The 22255-nt window shown below is 41.7% G+C and overlaps 1 protein-coding gene across 20 annotated transcripts in view; it reads left to right on the plus strand.

Annotated features, from left to right (window-relative positions):
* KALRN (kalirin RhoGEF kinase) overlaps nucleotides 1-22255 on the plus strand; it is a 694786-nt gene that overhangs the window by 458748 nt on the left and 213783 nt on the right. For all 20 annotated transcript variants that reach the window (XM_030802195.1, XM_030802198.1, XM_030802200.1 and 17 more), the window contains exon 33: nucleotides 1817-1919. In XM_030802195.1, coding sequence (XP_030658055.1) covers nucleotides 1817-1919 — 103 coding nt within the window. The remainder of the gene's footprint in view (nucleotides 1-1816; nucleotides 1920-22255) is intronic.

The following is a 22255-nucleotide window of genomic DNA, read 5'->3' on the forward strand; positions in this document are numbered from 1 at the left end:
GTGGGGAGTGCTGGCCCAGATAATCCAAAACAACAGATGATCTAAAAGTCCTTTATTTTTGGTTTTGAAATGCGTCACATAAATTCTTTTTCCAGCAGATTTTCCTTCCTACGAATGTGTGGCTTATGTTATTAAAATAAATTGGCATTTCCCAAGCCCACAAATGATGGTGAGAGAGCAGTTGACTTAGAAGTGTTCTGGGTGGGAGAAAATACTTTTTTATGATGAATAGACATTGTGTGTATACATGTGCACATGCATGGGTGCTTGCATACACACATACATCCACATACATTCACACATACACCAGAGTGCAATCATTTAGACCCTTTGAGGTGAATTCGTTATTTGTGGCACTTTGTTCATGTGGTAGGATTCTCAGGCTTTTAGTTTCCCTGTCCCCTGATGCCATTACTTCTCCACAAGCAGCATCAGGGTGTCTTTTATAAAAGTGTCCATGGGAAGAGCTGTCATTTCCTGTGCTAATTCACCCAACCCCAACCCCACATCTGCCCCAGCTTTTCCTGGCACAGACCTTGCAGCCTTCATCAGTTTCCAGACATCCAATCCCTCTTGGCCATGGCTGTGGGCTCGGTACAGGATGGGGGCACAGTTCTACAGCTGGAGAGCTGAAAGAACATGGGAGTGGGGACAGCTGTGTGGTCCGGGGCCCAGGAAGGGGTCTAAATGCCAGGAGTGCACTCGAGACGGCCTTAGCTAACACACAGAAGCACAGCTGGCTCCAAACCTGCTGTGGAACCTGTGACTGTTCACCAATCTTTGAGAAAATGCCTTGGCCTTCTGTATTGATAAGAAATCATTATAAACATGCATGAGATCCTCAAAACCCAGCCACATGAAGGCAATAAATTCCTTCTCCACACCCGTGAGTTGAAGGTCTAATATCAGGAATTTCCCAAAGATAATATCCCCTGGAGACAATATTCCACTCAACCTGTTTTCCTGAACAGAAGAAACTCAAGTTTAAAAGAAATCTTGGCCGGGTGCAGTGGCTCACACCTGTAATCTCAGCACTTCAGGATGCCGAGACGGGCGGATCACCTGAGGTCAGGAGTTTTGAGACCATCCTGGCCAACATGGTGAAACCCTGTCTCCACAAAAAAATACAAAAATTAGCTGGGCATGATGGCAGGTGCCTGGAAACCCAGCTACTTGGGAGGCTGAGGCAGGAGGACCACTTGAGGCGAAGGTTGCGGTGAGCTAAGATCACACCACTGCACTGCAGCCTGGGTGACAGAATGAGACTCCATCTCAAAAAAAAAAAAAAAAAAAAAAAGAAAGAAATCTTATCACCTCTGTTTTCTTTATAGGCCAGCTGTAAATGAACCCTCATCTTAGTTACAGCATGTACAAAAACTTGAATACTCTGAATTTGGGATTATTAAAATGACCTAATCACCTGGATAGAAGCCTAGGCTCTAAGTAGGATATATATCTTCCTACTGCCTGTTATAGACCCATTCCCAAGTATGTGTGTGTGTGTGTGTATATATATATATATGTATATTCACATATACATACACCCCCTCTGCAGCATGGGCTGGAGGAGTTTTGGGGAAGGGGGTCATTTTGCATTTAGTTATCAACATAGTGATTATGTGTTTACTAAGTGCAAGAAGTGACGTCACTGAAAATCACATAGGGCCACTCTCTTTAGCAGGATAATTTTAGACAAATCCCTGCTAGAAAGTGCTGAGGCGCTGCTCTGCCCACCCAACCGGAAATCCTTGTGTGCTCTAAACCCACAGTGGTTCCCCCCACCCCCACCCCTGTTTTTTTTCTCTTCTTCCTGCAGGGATGGAGTGGAGGATATTGACAGCCAGGGGGATGGGAGCAGCCAACCAGACACCATCTCCATTGCTTCTAGGACCTCTCAGAACACAGTGGACAGTGACAAGGTAGGACAGAGTCCTAACCTTCCTTCCCCTAAGACTTCTTGATGGCTCAACCACCCTTGGAGAGGTACCCCTAGAGAATTTCTCTCACTATGGATCCTACCTTCAGGAGCTAGTTGTCTCTTTGTGCCAGCCAAGGGGGAAAGAACAGGGCTGGAGGAGGCATGTCCCAGCACGAGATCTGGTCTGAGGGGATGGAAGACTGCGGTGGTTCAGGCTGACCTCTCACACTGGGAGAGTTTAACAGAAGTGGGAAGGCTGAGTAGTGAGGGAGTCTAGGTTTCTTCTTTTTCTGAGATGCCCTACCTGGGCTTCTTGGGCTGCTCTGCCTTCTGGGAGGATGGATCTCAGGGAGGCCGAGTTGGGATACTGTCCTGAGACCTTAGTGGCTGTGACTGGCACAAATTTACAGTGATTTGAGAAGAGCTCATCTCAAAGTTAGACCAAGATTAATGAGTTGGGAAATGGCCACAGAGATGCTGTTTGGTAGCAGCCTGTTATCCAAAGGGACTCTAGTGGAAATGATGCTTTCCTCTGGCCAGATTATTGGGGCTCAGTTGCTGAGAGACAGGAGGACCAGGAAGTGGTATACGAAGGGTGTAGTTGTTGTGTGAGAAAGCCTGGCCACTTGCTTTCTGACATTTTGGAGCAAGTAAGCAAAAGTTAGTAGTCTGATGAGAAAGCAAAAGAAAAGAAACTGTAGCAAAGGCTGTGTGTATCTGCCCCAGCTAGGTGAGGAATGCAACCGCCGGAATTTGTAGCAGGGGGAAGAAAGGGTCCGTGTCTGAGCCTACTCTCATTTACTTACTCCAGAATCCAAAGAGTATGAGATGATCCTTTGCTGCCTGTTAGTGATCTTATTAATGAAGTTCTGGGTTTCCAAAGACTATTTGTCCCTAGTTTATCCAGACCTAGTATTTTGGCGTGCTCCTTCAGGCTCAGACAGCAGGCTGTGTCGTTGCTTCATCTTAGTTTTCTAAGTTATAGGTATTTCTTTTAAAGGTGATATGCATTCATCAGGATTTTTCCTATTTTTTCTTGCTGGGAGAAAAAAACCCATTGAGACCTTAGTGTGGGGACCGTGCCCCGAACCTGCTGAAATTATGGTGCCAAATCACCCTAATCATGCTTTAGACTAGTGCTCAAGGTCATTCAAGGTAATTCTGACAACTGCCCTCAAGTTTTTAAGCCATTTTCTACTGACTCTCAGAGTGGATGGAAAATTAGTTTTTTTTCCACGTGTGAAAACATACAATGAAAAACCATTTCTGTAATTTCCTGTCTCCTCTGACCTGTTGTCTAGAAATACAACCTAGTGTTCCTAGTGTATAAAAAGTGTTCCTCTTTAAACAGTCAGTGGGTGGTAAGTCAAGTGCAGTGTTTCCCATGTTCAGACATAGATTATTAGTGTCATGGTCCAGGGAATTCATCCCTTCCAGCTGCTAATCCATCTTCCCAGCAGCTTTGACTTTGACACAGACTCCTATGCTAGAGCCATTTGTTTTAGGAAGACCTCAGCTCCAGCTATTCCTTGTCTTTCTGGCAAGGTATGTGGGGCTGGACTAGAAGACTTTTGACAGCAGCCATTTAACTATTAATGAATCCTGGTACTTAGACTTTATTCTACAAGTAAGGAAGCAGGCTCAGAGAAACTAAGTGACTCACTCAAGACAATTCTAATAGTGGGAAGGCAGGAACTGGAACACAGATCTCCTGATTTTTCATGTTTTCCCCCACTCTGAAAGTCAGAGCGTTGAATTCCTGATGCTAGGATGAACTCAGCTGGTCAGTTTTTCTGCATATTTCACAGAAACAGCGCTCACATATTCATGTAGAAGCACCCATCATGTGCCAAGCTCTGTGCTGGATGCTGTAGAGAGATGTGGACTATTTGTTGAGTGTGAATCTCCACTTATGTAATTTTTTGTTTCATGTCTGTCTCAATAGCCAGGTCATTGAGCCCCGATGAAGGCAAGAGCTGTGTCTGTCTGTTTCATTGCCGTACTCCTGACATGCAGCACAGAGAGACTCAGGAGATACTTGTGGAATAAATAAATAGAGGGGGCAAAATGACTGGTCTCAGGAAACTCCAGGATTAAGAGGCAGATAAAACCAGTGGTCTGAAAGCAGACAGATATATGAACATTGTATTTTTAAATATGCTAAAGAAAGATCAAATACCAACTACCTTCTCTGGCCTTATGAGACATGAGCAGGTCAAGAGATTCTATATTATGTCTGTACACAAAACCTAGAAAATTCCTTAGACATAGTCACACTTTCAAAATAAAGGGAAGATCAGTCTAGGAATATGCACTGTAATTTAAATGTTCTTACTCTTCTAACACAAAACAGTTGATAACAGGGCAGCCATGTGTCTTCTGTGACTGCACTTTCCTTCTTGCATTAAATCACTCATTGGTATGTTTGAACTTGTAGATGTTATCAGCAGTGTCAGATTTTCCCCCAGCTATACTAGACGGCCAGGGAAACCTGGTTTCTAAGTGGTCAGATGAACAGTCTCTGAAAAAGAGGAAGATAACAGAGTGGACTGATTCATGTAAACTGACTCATATTCAACAGAAGGACAAACAAGGGCGCTGTGGGAGGGGAGGGGTGGAGACATCTCACCCAATTCAGACTCCTCTAACAGTAGACTTCTAGAAAGATGCCCCAGTCTTCCTCTTACAATTCAGAGGAATGACAGTAATAGTTTCCCTGTCTGGCTGAGTAGATGAGGAAAGCATAACCATTAAAGAGCCATGACACACCAACTTGAGGAGCTGTGGCGGCTCCAGGGTCTCCTCCAACCACTTCATGTGTGTTATGTATGCTGTGGTGTGGTGGAAGGAGTGCGATACACCTAGGTTCAAATCCCAGCGCTGACACTCTGTGTCACATTGCATAGGTTACTGCACCTTCGTTTTTCTGTAAAGCAAAGATAATAATACCTATCTCACTAAGTCATAGGTAAGATTACGTAAAATATTTCCTTGATAACCATTAGACATTCAGTAAAGGTTAATTCCAACTCTTACTAGAGGGGAAGCAAAGGTTTAGATACTATGAATAAGACTGCACAATTATTTGGCAGATTGTGAGGATCTTTGAAAATGCTTGAGCTAGTTCTGCCCTGTGGTTTTATTGTTTGTTAACTGTCAGCAGGTTCTTCTCTATACCAGACCTAAAGTGATGTAACTTCAACTCACCTGTCTATAAAAAGAACTTTACTCTCTTTTTCCATCTGCTAGCCCTTAGAATCTAAGGTTTGGATATTTGCTGTTAGCATTGGCTCATGGGTTATTATTTAATTAGTTATAGTCTATTACCATCACGTATTAATTTTAATGCTCAAATTGTACCACATTTTGCCAGTGGCAGCCCTTAAGCCTTTAAGTGTTGAAAGATGCTTGTCACATCTTTTCTCCAAATCATCTCTGATTAGAAGTCCTCAGTTTCTGTGTCTGTTCCTTATATTTATATATTTTTCAGATGCTTCCACATCCAGGTTGCCTTCATCTGGATTTACTCTAGTGTGTAATTTCTACATAAAATGGGTCCTATAAATACATCTGAATACAAATACATCTAAATATAAATACATCTAAAAGGCACATAATACTGCAGAAGTATTCTAACTAATGTAAACATGGCTTCTTGTTCTAGGACTAGCTGCTATGTGCGGATCCTCCTTAAGAGGGTATGCCATGTTTAGCATATGTGTCCAGTGCTGGCTCAGAAAATCTCCATGCCCTTTTTTATGGACTGCCCTTATTTGGGCAGGTGACTTAGTAACCTGAGTGTAGGACTACTTTATGTCTATTAGATTTTCTCTTATTTAGTTCCATCTCAGTGTTCTAGCATGTATTGAATACAAATTATCTTGTCCAGTATGTTAGCCATATCTCTCTGCGCTATTGGATAAATGCATCTTCTGCAGCTTCATCCAAATTCTTGCTAAAAAGACAAGATTGGGAGCAGAAGACCAATGCCCAACACCCCTCCTCATTTCTCACCTATGGTCTGTAACTTGAAAACCTCCTTGTCTGACTCATCTTTAACATCTCCAGGAAAAGAAATGCAATCACTTTTCTCTATAGCAGAGAAGCTGAACTGTTTTCTTAATCTGTAAATCCTCTCTTGATGAGAAAACAGTCTAATATTCTTAATCCTACATTAAACACTGACAACACAATATGGGTGCCTCAGTAAACGGCATTAGTAGCTTTTCCAGGGTTGCTTTTGTTCAATACTTAAATGGATCTGTATAGCTTCTACCTTACACCTGTCTAATGCAAAAGTGGTAGTTCCCTAAGGGACAAACAGGTGTGCTGACTTTGTTCCATGGTGGTCTGAGCCCCCCCTCCCTATTCTGTCTAGGAGTTCATGGTTTTCTGAAAAGGTCATTCCACTGTAAATAGTCTTTTGACTATATGTGCATTACTAAATGGTGGGGTTTTGCAGTCACACTTAGAAGAAATCTAGAATTATAGAATTCCAGCCAAGCAGGGCTGGGTAATGAGGTGACAGCCAAATATCTTCTTGTTTAACCTGATGGATATCTGCTGGATCCTTTCCAGCTAATGGTACAAAAGCAGCCATCTGCACTGTAATAGTTCCAGTGCATATATTTACCATTTAGCCCAGGCATGCTGGAAACATAAAATAAATGCTTATTGAATGGAACATTACAAACCTATCCTAGTAGGGATACTCTCCATCCAAAAATCACTATAAATTTCCAGACATGTCCGGATTGGCTGGAGAGAGGGAGATTGAAGTGAAATTGACTTGCTGGTATTCTTCTCTGAAAAAATTATAAGGGAAGGAACACTGCTGAAACCTTTCAGGCTGGTGTGTGGTTTGAAGAGAAACTTCAGTAACAAGCTAATGTGAGCTGAGGTGCAATGTGGGCTGATAATGGTGATATGCCAAAGAAGAACAAGGAAATACCTGGAGAACCCCTGAGATTTTTGGATATAATTCAATGGTTTTTAAACCCTGAATTATCACATCAATGTAGTGGGTCATGACCAATATTTTGTTTTACCATTTGGGAAGGAAGGCTTGGGTGGGAGATGGTAAGGATCCAACTAAGGGGAAATTCAAAGGATTCCTGCAGTGTCACTGCTGCTTTAATAATAAGCCATAGCATGATGCCAGTTAACAACAGGCGGGGCAGCCTGGCTGCAGGAGCCTTCTGAGAACAGACCTCCTGTAGAGCCTTACCTGGTTTATCAGAACTGACAATTTCATCACCTGCACACTGGGAGGCCACTAGATGCAAGGGCAGTAGCCAGAGAGAGGAACCACTCCCTGCACCAGGGGACGCCTAGCTCCTGTGTTGGCATATTCCCACCCACTTCGTTCATGAACTGTGCAGAGGCCCTACCTACTCTACAGCAGATGCTGTTCTCCATGCTAGGAGTACAGCAGTAAATGAGAAGAGGCCCTGCCATCTTCCAGCTTACATTCTGGTACATACAAAACCAGAAACAGAAAGGATGGCCATTTCTAGTCTTCTGCAAATTGCATCAGAGATAAAAGACTGCTTGGTTTTTCTTCTGAGAAAAAGTGGGCTAATGCTGCAACTGAAAGGACTTGAATTAGATGTAACACATTTTCGCTGTAGGGATTAGTGCTTATGGAGGACAGATGACTGAGAGAAAAATGGAATGTCTTTACTTAAATGGGCTCACAAATAGGAAAAAAGCAAAACAAAACAAAAACAGAATAGGGATGGAGTTAGGACAACTCAAGGCTCAAAGGAGAGCACCCTAGGTCCCATCCCCTAGAAGCAGTCTTCGACTGAGATTCCTATGCATGTGATTTAAGGATGTGCTCCTAAGGGGGGAAAGAGGGAAGGGAAGCAGGGTCCAGTGGGGAAGGAGTGAAGGCTAGTCCCTTCCAGAGCACTACAGTAGGAATTGCACGGAGTTTGCCCTGCCTTGAGGCAAGGGGGCCAGCCGTTTGTGTCAGTTGTGAGCTGTGAGCAGCCAACAGGCACAAGAGCTGGGATATGGGTGCCCTGGCAGGAAAGGGGATCTGGGTGGGCTGCCAGTAGTGTCTGTTGCAGGGAGGAAATGTGATGTAAAAGAAAGGGGATGGGTTTTGAGATCAGGGATGGATTCAATCCCCAACTAGGTACCAGCTGCATGACCTGAGTGGTCCTTTAATCACTTCATACCTCCATCTCCTCATCTGTGCAATGAAGGCAGTGATTTATACTTCCTGGGATTTTGAAGGACTAGCTGAGATCCTATATGAAAGAGCACAAAAGACCTGGTGTAAGTCACTGCCCAGGGGACTGCAGGGCACTCCTGTGCAAGAAAACAGGCAGCAACATGCCCCCTAGAGTTTCAAGGGGCCACAGACCACTGTGTTTTGCCACTGAAGAGAAAACCAAACATCTGGAAATGTGGAGACTTGGCAGCATTAGGATTGATAAAAATCTTAGCAGTTCACATGGTAATATTTTTCACTTGACACATTCTTAAAAACCATCAAGATGGTCCATCCAAGACTGGGCTTGCAACATGTTGCTGTGACAGCATGTTAGGTTTAGCTGTGGCCCCTGGACAGTGGCACCACACACTGGAGATCCAGACCATTAAATGTGCTATCTTAAAGGCAGGAAAAATGGGATATGTCTCTGGGAAAAATTCCTCAGCACTAGTATTACTCTTCCCTTTGTCTCATTGGGGCTGGAGGGCCCCATGAAATATTTCTTATTAGGGAGAGATTATGCTGCCTCCCATTTAGTAACAAAACACTTCAAACCCTTAAATAAATACCTGAAAAGTGTATATAATTGCACTTCCTGTCACCAGGGCCTGGAGTAGATATATCTGACGTTTAAACTTGGGCTTTATAATATAGCTGCGTAATCTCAAGTCTCAGTCAAATCCCACACCTGACAGCATATAGGATTAGAATTGCTGTATAAATCCGATAGAAACACTCTGATTTTTCTCAAGGACTTGATAGTCACTCCAAAGTAGGAAAAATACCATCTCCACTCTAAGCCCAAATTGTGATTTCGTTTTTTTAGCTTTCTTAATAATTCAAGTCCAGAGCTAGGTTTGAAAATAACTTTCTTCCTAGTATAGTTCCTTTGTTACTTTTATCTGTGGTAGGCAGGTGGCTGGAGGAGGAGGAGAAGGAGCAGAGAGCAACAAAATGCGGAGGTTTCTGTGGTACTCGGTATGCCTGCAGCTCCCCGCCTCTGGCTGCCCTCTCACCTCCCAGAAGCACAACTCCATCCTCTCCTCAGAGACATTCGACACAGTACAAATGTGTGGGCTTTTCAGAACAAGTTGATAAAGTGTGAGGAATCAAAGTCACAGGTTTTCCTCTAAGTGAAAGTTCCTCAAATAAATGACTGGCTTCCAGCTGTTGCATACCACCAAAGGGTATGAAATATACTTTGCTGAAAAATACAGCCTAGGTTCACAGGGCAAAATATTTCATATTGGCATAATTTTACTGAATATTTTGATTTATATTCCATAGCTTGAAAACCTCCCTCGAGAAACCCATCGTTAAAATTGCCAATCGTCTGCAAAAGCAAGTAAGTTTCATGAAATATAGCAGACAGTGAGTACTTTGCTGAACACACGCAGCTTGCAGGAAACCTCGGAAGTGCTCTCGTGGTAGTCAGAGCACTTGGACCCGCATAAAAATTTGTTTCAGGTTTATACAAGTACTTGTACAGAAATAGGGACACTGGAAAAGGTGATTTGCCAGTAGATGAGATCTATATGTGATAGCTGCAAGGGTAACCAGAGACTAGATCTGATTCATGTGAGTTTGGAATTTGAAATCATGGAATCTTAGGAAGGAAAGGAACCTTAGAGATCATGTAGCCCTCTTCCTTCATCCCGTTTAAAAAAAAAAAAAAAATAAGTGACTTGCCCAGAGTCATGAAGCCACTTAACGGCAGACCTAAGATTCAAAACCAGGTCAATCTCCTGCCTGGTAAGTTGGATTAAAAGCAGTACTTTTGTAGTAACCTTGATGGTTCAGCTCGTTGATCTTTGCAACAGAAAGGAAACCCTACTATTACCCCCCCCCCATCCACCCACTATGCTGAATGTCCTTGCATCACCTCCCACTCTGCCCCAGCAAATCCACAGCAACACAAAGTAAATTACAAAGTGGTTCTGTAGCCCAGTCCAGGGGCTTCAGGGTTGGCATGTGGCAAGTATTAATGCCTATCACAGACTCATTGATGCCAAGTACTCGTGACTCAAATCATAGCCTTGGTGGGAGTGTGATTCTGCCCTAGACAGAATCTTCCAGCTTCTCAAGCAAATTCTGGTTGGGCTCTGAGAGCTTGGCAGTGAGCACTGGGATATGGCAAGGCTGATCCCTGCTTCAGAGCTGCCTGGGAGGACTGAGCTGCCAGAACCAGTTCAGCCCCGCCACAGCCCAACTCAAATTGAAATCTACTTTATTATTAAAATTTTGGTGGAAGGAGAAAGCAAATCTGAGAGCAAGCCAAGATGTTAAAGTGGATTAGCTGGAGACAGTCCAAGGCAAACAAGACTCAAGTGAGTACACTTGCAGTTCTGCCAGGAGAAGGGGTACAAGAAGGGAGATGGCATGGATGGAGGGAGGGGGGGGAGAGCAAAGCTTGGAGCCTGCAGGGAGAGAAGTGGTGGCTTTCAGGGCAAGGATTTTACTGGAGTGTTCTGCACAAACCTTTTGATATGTCACTTACCCTTTCTTCCTTCTGTATCAATTAAAGAGAAAAAGTTATTTTCCTGGAGAACAAAATGACTGAATCCACATTGTCAAAACTAATGGTAGGGGAAACAGGGAATGGGAAATTTTGTTCTTCAAGAGTTGAGTTCCAGGATGACTAGAAGTGATATTGGGAGTGTGGTACCTAGAGGCAAGCTCTTCTGGTAGGCATGAAAATAAACTTAAAAACTTTAAGCAGAAGGAGGTGGGCATGGTGGTTTGCACCTGTAATCCTACTACTTTGAGAGGCCAAGGCGGGTGGATCAGCTGAGTCTAGGAGTTCAAGACCAGCCTGGGCAACATGGTGAAACCCTATCTCTACAAAATATATATACAAAAATTAGCCAGGCATGGTGGCACATGCCTTAGTCTCAGCTCCTAGGGAGGCTGAGGTGGGAGGATTGCTTGAGCCCAAGAGCTCGAGACTTCAGTGAGCTGTGATTGCACTACTGTACTCCAACCTGGAGTGAGACCCTGTCTCAAAAAAAACAAACAAAAAATAAAACAAAAAATCTTTAAGCAAAAATTTGCTAGACAGGAACCTCTGGAGCCAAAGCAATGTAGAGTAGGTGGGGCAGGCTGGAGGTGGCTTTGAAGCTGTGGCTCTGCTTTCGCTGGAGCTCCCTTTACCTTATGTGTGGCGATATAAAACATAACAATGTCATCTGTGGCCATAACATAGAATTCTTGGAACGATCTTGTTAACCAGACAAGTGGAAAAATGTAACTCTTTTTTGTGATCTTGAGCTTGGGTTGAAAATTCTTGCCTGGGTTTCACCTACCTGGCAGTTTAGTGTCACTTCATCACTTCTAGTGACTACTGCCAAACTGTTTGCCACAACCAAAGTGGCAGATGGATGATAGGAGTGGGCGAATACATGGGTGTGTGAGGTAAAACCTTCCCCATTGCTAAAAAGCCGGCTTTGTCAAGAGAAACAAGTTCGAAGATCCTCTATGGTGAAACAGTGAGGACGTAATGTTTGGCTCAGGGCTTCTTCCAGGAGTAGTCAGTAGTAGCAGATGCCAGTTAAGGGCAGCTTGCCTCAGGCTTGAGAGCTCTTCTTTTGGGGAGAAAACTGCTAAAAGAAGACGCAGAACTGTATAGATCGGACCAGGACAGGTGTCCACTCCTATTTTCAACCAGACACTTGCCCCACTACTAATCAGCCTTCTCATTCTTCTCCCGCCATGTCCCATGCAGATATGGCCCTGGTTGTGTTGAGCATTCATGTTCTCATATCAGGCTGGCAGTTTGTTTTCAGTGTTTCCCATTTGTAGGAACTTAAAGTTGAGTCTTACATGTTCAGAATGTTCAGATAGTCTTATTTTTTTTTCTTTAAGAACTCTAGTTCTTTTTGAAATTGCTAATTGCAGAGAGAGGTACACATTAACTAGAATTTCAGGAGAGATGCTTTCTGCATGAACCCTGCTGATCCTGGCTAAAGAATGCTTTGTGAATGCTCCTATATACATTGCTCTCTGCCCTGTGGCAACTGCAAGGACTTAAACACCCCTTTGAATGTTATGATGTGCTGGAGGAAAAACCAGGTTCTATTTTTTTACTACGTCTGTACCCTGTCTCCTGCTAGCTAGTGTCCTTTCTGCAAAAATAGAATTTTTAAAGTTTCACTTACTGTTTGCTGTTCCTCATTTACACATGGAAAACAGATTGGCTTAGTGAGCAATAGAAGATATTAAAAATTCATTATCTTTTCCTTTACTTGGGATTTTCATGTAGGCTGTCTTTTTATCTCATTTACTAATTAATTCTTCAGTCATTTTCTGAGCTTCTACCATGTGCCAGGCACTATTGTAGACACAGAGGATATGGCAATGAAGAAAACACACACAGCACCCTGGTTTCCTGCTTAGACCTTTCTCTGCTGTGCTGATAGCCTGAATATGCCCAACTTTGAGACATTTCAGATGATTGTTTGAAAAAAAAGAAAAATTCTTCTTGAAAAAGGATTTGAAGCTATATGGAGTGGGTGTAGTTTGTTAAAGAGAGGTACTTCAAGTCATGGAACCTGAAATCTGTAACTCACTTCACCTCCCCACCCCACTTCATCCCGGCACCCCCAAAATGAGAACGGTCACAGTTCTTAGGCCTTTTCCCACACAGTCTCTTAAAGGGGAATGCTTATTGCATTAATTTAAAAAATTCTTTAAAAATCTTAAAAGAGAAAGACTTCTAGAATATGTTCTCTGACATTTAAATTTAAGACAATACTTCCAACAGGGGAATATGAAGTCCAAACCATGAAATTTGCTGTTATTTGGAGGGCAAACTACTAGGAACTACCACTGATACATGCCCAAACAGAAAGCTCTGTTAACACAGAAGAATGAAATTAGGCAGGATAGAAAATTGTTTCAAGTATATTGGTACACTGAACTCATTCTTCTATTCAACAAAATTTAATTGTGTCCATTGATGACCAGATACCATGGAGATTCAGAATATATCAAAACAACTTCTGTTTCTGCCCAGTCTTCTGAGTTCACACCCCAATTGATAATATGTGATAGTATGTGATGATAGGGTGGCTGTATACATGTTATATGTATTTATGAAGTGAGACAGTTGTACTTAGCACTTCCTTTAAGCCAGTTGTTGTGCTAGGCCTCAGAGAAGTTACAAAGACAAATGTGCCAGATGAGATACACATTTACCACCCAATATGTTACATTTAAACCAGAAGCATACTTTTTGAAAGATAACTTTCACCTGGGAACCAAAGAAGACTTTTACATCAGAAGTGAAATTTGAGCTTGGCCTTAAAGTTCATCTTCCTTTCTGTTTTTCCTTCTTTGTATCAATTTTGGTCCTAAAATATTTATTCTATATTATTTTTTAACTGAAATGTCCAGTATTTATATTACCTAACTGAAAGTTATGGGTCAATCTGATTAAATGTTACTTACCATCTTATTTCTATAGATAAAATGTATTCCTAAGTATAAACATCTGATTTATATCGAACTTTCTAAATTTTTCAAAATGCAAAATATATATGCAAAAATGTCCAAACAGAACTGAACAGTTTAATGGGTAATTATAAAGCAAACATAGATGTAAAAACCATGCAGGTCATGAAATAGAATATTGTCAGCTTTTCAGAATCCCCCTTTGTGCCCCTCCCTGGTCACAACCCTGGAGGTCACCATTCTCCTTGCATGCATAATAGTGTCTTTACTTTTTTTATAATTTTACCTTCTATGCAGGTATCCCTAAACAATTTCATCTCAATGTGGCTGTTTTTATATGACTAGAATCATTCTACATATATCCTTTTGTGTCTTGCTTCTGTTGCTCAACACTTATTTTTATGGGATTCATTGATGCTGATGTGTATAGTTTATTCATTTTCATCATTATATAGTATTCCATTGTGTGAGTATACCACAATGTATCCATTCTGTACATGCAATGTTTGGGGCCATTGTGAACAATGCTGCTATGGATATTCTGGTATACATACCCCCATGCATGTGTACTTGAATTTCTCTAGGGTGTAAAACTAAAAGTAAAATTGTTAGGTGATAGGATGTGTGTGTATATTTTCACCTTTACTTGAAGATGTCAACTATTTTTCAAAGTGCCGATACCAAATTTACACTCCTGCCAATATATATGAAGTTTTCCATTGCTCTATATCCTCACCACTACTTTGTATTGTTAGACTTCAAAATTTTTACAGATCTGGTGGATGTGTATTGATATCTACTTATGGCTTTAATTCGTGTTTCCCTGCTTACTAATCAAGTTAAACATCTTTTCCTATTTGTATCGGGCCTTTGATTTTCTCTTTTATAATGTCCCTGGTTCGAGCTTTTACCTGTGTGTACAGTGGGTTGTTTGGCTTATTTATTTTTAGAAGTTCATATATTCTGGATATTAGTCCTTTGTTGGTCATGTATGTAATATGTTTCACCCTCTGGCAAATCTTTTCATTCTCCTTATTGTGTCTTGATAAACACATACAATTTGATACTCTGAAGGCTATACATTGATAAGTTAGAGGCTCATCTGATGTGACATATGAGGCATCTCTTACATTTTGTATTTTTTTTTTTTTTTGAGACAGAATCTTGCTCTGTCACCCAAGTTGGAAGTGCAGTGGCGCAATCTCGGCTCACTGCAACCTCCACCTCCCGGGTTTGAGCAATTCTGCTGCCTCAGCCCCCAGAGCTGTTGGGATTACAGGTGCACACCAACACACCCAACTAATTTTTGTATTTTTAGTAGAGATGGAGTTTCACCATGTTGGCCAGGCTGGTCTCAAACTCCGACCTCAAGTGATCCACCCACTTCAGCCTCCCAAAGTGCTGGGATTACAGGCATGAGCCACTGCTCCCAACCACATGTAGTATTTTAGGGTACAGTTCACCATTTGTTTCTCCACAGAATAGTGTACCAACATGGAAACTTAATATATAATGCAAGTTTGCTAATCGTTAAGTATGCCTCTGTTTTAATGAAGGAATAAGAAGTTGACTTTTTAAAATTAATGTTTGTTACATTTCACTCTATACATTATATGCAGGTAATAGAGATGCAGCAATGAAATATGCTAGAAAAAAGTTATTAAATTTGTTCATTTTGGATCTTAGATGTCTGACAAACAGCCAAAATCAGGAAGAAACTAGCAAAACTAAATATCTGTTGCTCACAGGAAAGCCTTGCAAATCTTAATTTTATATATAATCCTTATGATCTTTGCCATCTAGTTACTCAACTCAAAGGATATTAGAAGACGAGAAAGTTGCTTCTCTATGGGCACATGTATTGCCACAAAGGCTAAGCTGTTGACAGCAAGGGAGGATACAGAAAAGCTATGAAAGCAAAAGCTGATGGAGGAACTAACTCCAATAGTGTGGTTCTATTTAGTGAAGCTGTCAGGAGTGCTATATGGCTGGGTGTGTTCTGAGGTCATCGCTTGTATTTCACACTACACCAGAACAAACAAGCACAATGTGATGTGTTTGGCATTGTGGGCAAGGGACAGATCTAGAAACTGGGACGAAATGTAACTAAGAAAACCAAAGCTTCCAGTTTGGGAAGATCAGAGAATGTTCCACATTAGATTTTACTGAATGGGTAGAATTTATCCAGGCAAGATTAGTGTTGGGAACAAGGAGGAAGATCATTCCAAATGGATCAAACAGCAAGAGAGAGGGTTAAGGGAGAAACGAGAATATAGGGTTAGTTTGGGGCATGGAGAGTCAGTATGCCTAGTTCAAGTTCAGGGTTTGTGAATTAAGGGTTGGGAAATAAAACTGGAATGATTGGCTGAATCACATCATGGCAGATGCTGAACACCATTCAAAGGAATTTAGACTTTATTGAGTAGCACACAAAAAATGCTGAGGGTTTTTTTTTTCAGCATGATGATTATAGAATTACATTTATCTTCACCTTGATGCATCATTGTCCTTTTATTCTTTCATTCTCTAGCCTCCAAAACAGTCTATTGTTAGTCCATCCAAAAGCTCTGGATCTCCTCCTTTGTAGCTGCCTTCAGTGTATCAACTCAGCACCTCTTCTCCTTCTCATATTGTCAAACACCTCCTTTTCCTCTGCTGTCTAATGCTTATTTGTTACCTCATGCTCCCAATGAGAACTGCTCTTGAACTTCTACTCCTGAATCTTCTTTCTTTAAAACTCCCCCCTTCTTCAACAATAGTTTTTTGTTGCTTCACTTCTGATGTCTATGATCAAAATTCAAAACACAAGAGTGTGTCTCTGAAGTGACTGTACTGCTAATGCCAATTTCATATTCACTTACCCATTCATTCTCCACATTTTTTTCTGAGTACCTACTAGGTGCTAAGTGCTGCTCTAGGGTGGAGACGCGGCAGGGAAACAAAACAGGCCGGTTTTCAAATCTGGAAATGCCCACTGCTCTCCACATTAATCCATGCCCTGCCCCTCATCCCCACAGAGCCACTTACACTAATATTGCCCCTCTCCTCTCCCCTTCCTCTAGTCAAACATTATTCTTTAACATTCAGGGCATACGTTGCCCTGAATTTACTTTGTATTTGCCATGTTGCTTAGCATAAAGCTGTACTCTTAACAATGAGTTGAACACTCTCTGTTCCTAGCGCTTGCCTTTCACCCTGGGATCCAGCACTGTATTTCCAACTGTCTGTGACATAACTGCATTTGGATGACCTCTTGCATTCTACTCAACAGAACTGAAACTAAACTCATCATATACCACATCCTTGATCTACTCTTTTCTCAGATTCCGTCCACAGCTTTGTCTGTAGACGTCATGGCCCTCCTTCACTCTGTATCCTCTTGCTCAGGTGACTTCCACTGAAGGACTCTCATGATAGCACATTCCTCAGCCTGCTGCATATTTTGTATAATAGGCAAGGTCTGTCCCTGGGAGCTTCTAGAGGAAGAGCATGGCTGCCAAACCACATAGCACTTTCTAAGACCTAGAGCCTCCAATGAGCAGGCCCCTTCCCTCTGCCCCTGCTCCTCCCCTGGGTCCCAGGTAGTCTACAAACCTCTCCTCCAATGTGTGTTTTCCAGTATGTGTGTGATCAGCTTCAGTAAAAGATAATGATCTCACAATTGCCTTCATCTACCAAACTCTACTGCATCACTGTGTCTCCAAAATTATTTATCTGTCCTGAGAGGTACATTTCTGACCTCAGGAAAGTATTGCTGGAACACATCTTCATCATTCCAGTGATTACTGGAATCCCATCCCTCAGCATTTTGTGAGACTGTATCTCCTTCTGGTTTGCTATTGTTTCTCATGGGTTAGTTTTTAATCTCAACCACTGAATCACAAGATCCATGAAGACAGGCTTATGATTGCTCTGTGTATTACCTGCAGTCCACTGAGATAGAAGTAGCTTTTCACAGAAAGAGCACAAACAGTAATTTGAATGATACGTTTTATGTATATATCTCTGGTTTGTGTATATTTATGAATCTGTGTGTGTGTTCCTCAGTGTGTTTCCCATATACTCTGTAAGAAGTATTCATCTATGTGGTTTGAGGGGCAAGAACTTGGATGTTTTCCCTGGCCATTAGGCCAGTGACATAAACTAGTAAGTCGGGTCCTCCACAAGCTCATGACTGTCGCTGGCGCAATACAGGGCTTACCTGAGCTGTAGCCTGGAGTTATTTTTGCCCCCACTTCCTATTCTCTCTCAATATGAAAGACTAATTTTGCTTTTAAACATGAAGGGGGTGGCCAGGTGCAGTGGCTCACGCCTATAATCCCAACACTTTGGGAACCTGAGGCGGGTGGATCATGAGGTCAGGAGTTTGAGACCAGCCTGGCCAACATGGTGAAACCCTGCTGCTACTGAAAATACAAAAAATTAGCCAGGCGTGGTGGTACACGCCTGTAGTCCCAGCTACCCAGGAGGCTGAGGCAGTAGAATTGCTTGAACCACAGAGGCAGAGGTTGCAGTGAGCTGAGATCACACCACTGCACTCCAACCTGGGGAACAGAGCAAGTTTCTGTCTTGGAAAAATAAAAAATAAAAACAATTAAAAATTAAAAAAAAATATGAAGGGGGAATATGTATGTGCACAAATGTGTTTGTATGTGTGTTTATGCATATGTACATACATACGTATGTGCATGTATGTATGCATATATGTATATATGAAGAAAATACACCAAAATGTAAATAATGGGTATTTCTGGGTGATGTCTTTTTTAGTTTTTGTATTATGTCTTACAATAAGACATAATAAATTTAACAAAAACCTAATATTATTTTTTAAAGACCAGAAAGGAACAAGACTATCAGATAGTTGCTGGGGTCCACCCTCTGCATGAACCAAGGGTGAGGGACGAGCAGGTGCCTAGCAGAGAACAGGGTGATACGCTTCTCAGGACCTTGGGATTCAAGAAGGCGGTCAGAGAGTGAATTCAGGCTGACTTGCAGGACTGGCAGAGGTTGTGAGCTGAAGAACTGGCAACTTTGTTTGGTTGTGAAGGTCAGGAGCCTTGGACTGTGAAAAGAAAGAGAAAGAAAATCCAAGGGGTAGGGGGCTGGGAGCAGGAAGAAGTTCTTGAAGGTTTTCCCCAAAACTCAGCAGTTTAGAGACCTGTGGAAAAGGGGAGGAAAAGCTTGAAATATAGCTTCAAATTCATAAGACATTTTCATGAAGAGATATGCAGTGGGAGAGAGAAGCAGACGTGTTTCCGGTTTGGTGTTTACTTTCTGTGATTCCAGAGGGAGGGGTCCCCAGAGTGACTCAGCATGGGGACATGGGGACCCAGGTCAGGAGGGCACAGAGAACACCCACTAGGGAAAGCATTTGCCACTGTGTGAGCAGCAAGCTTTCAAACAGGAGGCGGGTCAAGACAGCTCCCCCGACCCCATTACCCTCTCTTCCCTCCTCTTCCACAGTCTAAGGACAGAGGGAAGGTTTTCTGGTAAAGAAACTATTTCTAACCTTTCTAAATTGGAAACAAACAAACAAAAAATGACATGAAACAAGTATTTTCCAGGATGTCTCTCCCACACTGCCTAGGTTCAGAGTTCTCTCAGAGGGTTCCCTGAGCAGAGGGAAAAATGGAAAGGGGAAAAATGGAAAGAGGAAAAATGGAAAGAGTAAAAACAGAGATTGAATGTTGCTGGCTGTGGCTGCTGTCTTTGCACTGGGGTGGTGGCGTGGAAGTGGGCGTGGCCAGCCTGTCACTCAGGAGGCAGCATAACAGGTGGGCATACCTCCACACCACCTACGAGGCCTTCCTGCTCATTGCTGATTGCTCAGCCAGGCTGTCTTTATCAGTAACCTCCTTATAGAATTTGGGAAGAAGAGCCCTAGGGTCAACATGAGCAGCAAACACAAACACCTAGATTCAAAAGGAGACCCTTCAGGCAGAGTAGGATGCATAATAAAACAAATAAGAAGGTTGCAAAAATCAGTCCTTGAAAAGAGCTGACCTGAAAGTGTGTTTCATGGTATTAATTTATGTCTTCTCTCTATGCAGTATTTAATATTTTTGTTACTGTGTATCTCAGTTTTTAATTCTGATGGCTGCATCAAGTGATATTTCCAGTCTGAGCTCTAGTTTGAAACCTGAGGTAGAGAAAGCCTTTTTAAAACCAGTTATTATAGTATTCGCAGAGTTTCTCTGTAGGTAATGAAGGAACACAATACATAAAGTCCCTGCCAAGGACAGAATCCCCCACCCCATCTAATGGAAGAGATACAGGCCTTTCCCTAAGAAGTCACTGCTATAATTGGGCAGGCAGAGAAAAACACAAAGGCTGCCTGCAAGCAAGCCATCCAGAGGTTAAGCAACTGACAGTAACCACTGCCTTTCTTACTGAACTCCTAATATGAGCCTGGCATTTTACATGTACTCTCTCCTGTCATTCCCACAACAGTTCTTCAAGGTAAGTATCATTATCCTCATTTTGCAGATGAGGAAAATGTCACTCCAAGAGGTTGAACAATTTACCAAGGGTCACACAACCAGAAAGTGGCAGAGATGAGATTTGAACCCAGGTGTTTCTGATATCCATTATGCACACTGCCTTCCACTGGCCAAGTCCACTAAAGAAAACAATTGGATGATTCAGGCAAAAACACACAAAGCAACATTTTGGCCCAAATAATATAAGTTCTATCAGTTCCCTCTCTTCATCAGCTGAATAAAACACACTTGAATTTAAAAACCAAGAAAATTCTGTGTTCCATGTATTGTCTGTTAATCACTCATTGTCTTCTGTGCCAAGCAGAGCATGGCATAAGTCAGGAATTTAGAGGAGGCTGTTTATTCTGTCTTAGCCATACGAATAGCAATTCAAGCACATCCCTGCCTCCATGGTTTTCTAATCCATCAGACAAAAAACATTGGAAACATACAGCCGACTGAAGATGCATTTGAAAATCTATTGCAAAATAACTGGCCCAAATTCTTAGTGGAACAAGAAAAGGTATAATATAATAAACATGTTCTCCTTTTGTGGCTATTTTTCTATCACTGGATGTCCAATGAATGCAAAATGTCTCACTATAGCTCAGCTCTTATTCCAAGAGTCTAACATTAGAATGGGGCCTACAGTATATTCAGTAAACAGCATTTATATGAAGGAGTCTGTACATGAATAGGGGGAGATAGGGGAAATTTTAGCATACCATCCCCTCATAAAAAAGAATGCTGAGAAGGTTTGGTTAATAAAAGCCACTGTCCTATAAACTGGGTCTCACTGATTCTTGCCCCTCATGGAAAATGCCAAAGACAAGTGCTTCTGGACAATGTGTGCTGGAAAATGTGAAAATGTACTTGATATACTGCAAAACTCAGCTTTTCCGATGTTGGAGTGATTGGCATAAAGAAAAGACCTCTATGCTAAGCATTCCAAGGCAAGTGACCCTTAGAATTACCAGGCAAATATTTCAAAAATTTGATCTCAGTCTCTACACCGGCCTACGGAATCAGAAAGCCAAAGTATAGAGTTATTGGATATGAAATGTATATGAATTCTAAGCTGAGAGCTGTTTTCTCAAACAAGAGAAATTATTAGCATTTCAAAAAAAAATTTTAACGGTCTCTTTTTCACATTTCCACTTAAACTTTTTCCACTAGTCCTTGCCCTAGGCCAGATTTTTGAAAAATCATCTCAGTAATGTCATGAATGACTATCATTTTTAAAGTTAAGAGCTATGCATTGATGTTTAGGCTAACCACTCTCTTAAGGTACCAAGTGGGCTATATAAAATAATGGCTTCCTGGATAACTGTGTATGTATTTTCTCAGGGCTTAAGGGAGCAAGTGTTCAGTATCACCTATATGAGCTTATCACCTATTTCCTATTTCTCACACATCAAACCATCATGAGAAAGATTTGTGGATATACAGAGATCATCATAGCTTAAGGTTTAAAAGGGGATAAGAAATTTTCTTTAACCCCCAATGGATATATATAATGAAGTGACCCAAACCACTTCAGGTTAGGTCCTCAGGGACAGGATAGATTCTTATGTGAGGAATGCTTTCCAAGATTTTTAGAATACACAAACATACAAATGTACAAATATTATTTAGAAGATGGATTCTCCTTTAGAAGAGGCAACATGTACAGTGGTTAAGAACCGCTTTGAAGTCACACAAACCTTGGTTCAGATCTCACCCCCTCCACTTGCCAGCTGTATGATCCTGGGCAGGACTTCTCCAGGCCTCAGTCTGCAAAATGAGGGCAATGGTATTACCCACTCCATGAGGTTGTGGTGCAGATCATGTGAAATGATGCATGTGAAACACTCAGCACCTTGTCAGACATGTGGTAAGCACTCAATAAATGTTAGCTATTAATAAGAACAATAAAAATATTTTTAAACTGCTATCCTCTTCAGAATTTTAACAACCATATAAAGAGCAGAATGCCAAACTCAGCATTTATAAGACTATTAAATCCTGCCACTAAAATAAATTCTGTAGGCCTTGTAGCACATCTATATATAAAAAAAAAAACCTGGTAATGACAGTGAATTATGGTGTGTGTGTGGGGGGGGGTCTAGCTAATCAGGACAGCTGATGCCACCTTCCATGCTAATGACATTACACACAGAAAAAAATGTGATTTAAAATTCTTTT

The sequence above is a fragment of the Nomascus leucogenys genome, chromosome 21, assembly GCF_006542625.1.
Source record: "Nomascus leucogenys isolate Asia chromosome 21, Asia_NLE_v1, whole genome shotgun sequence".
Taxonomy (NCBI): Eukaryota; Metazoa; Chordata; class Mammalia; order Primates; family Hylobatidae; genus Nomascus; species Nomascus leucogenys.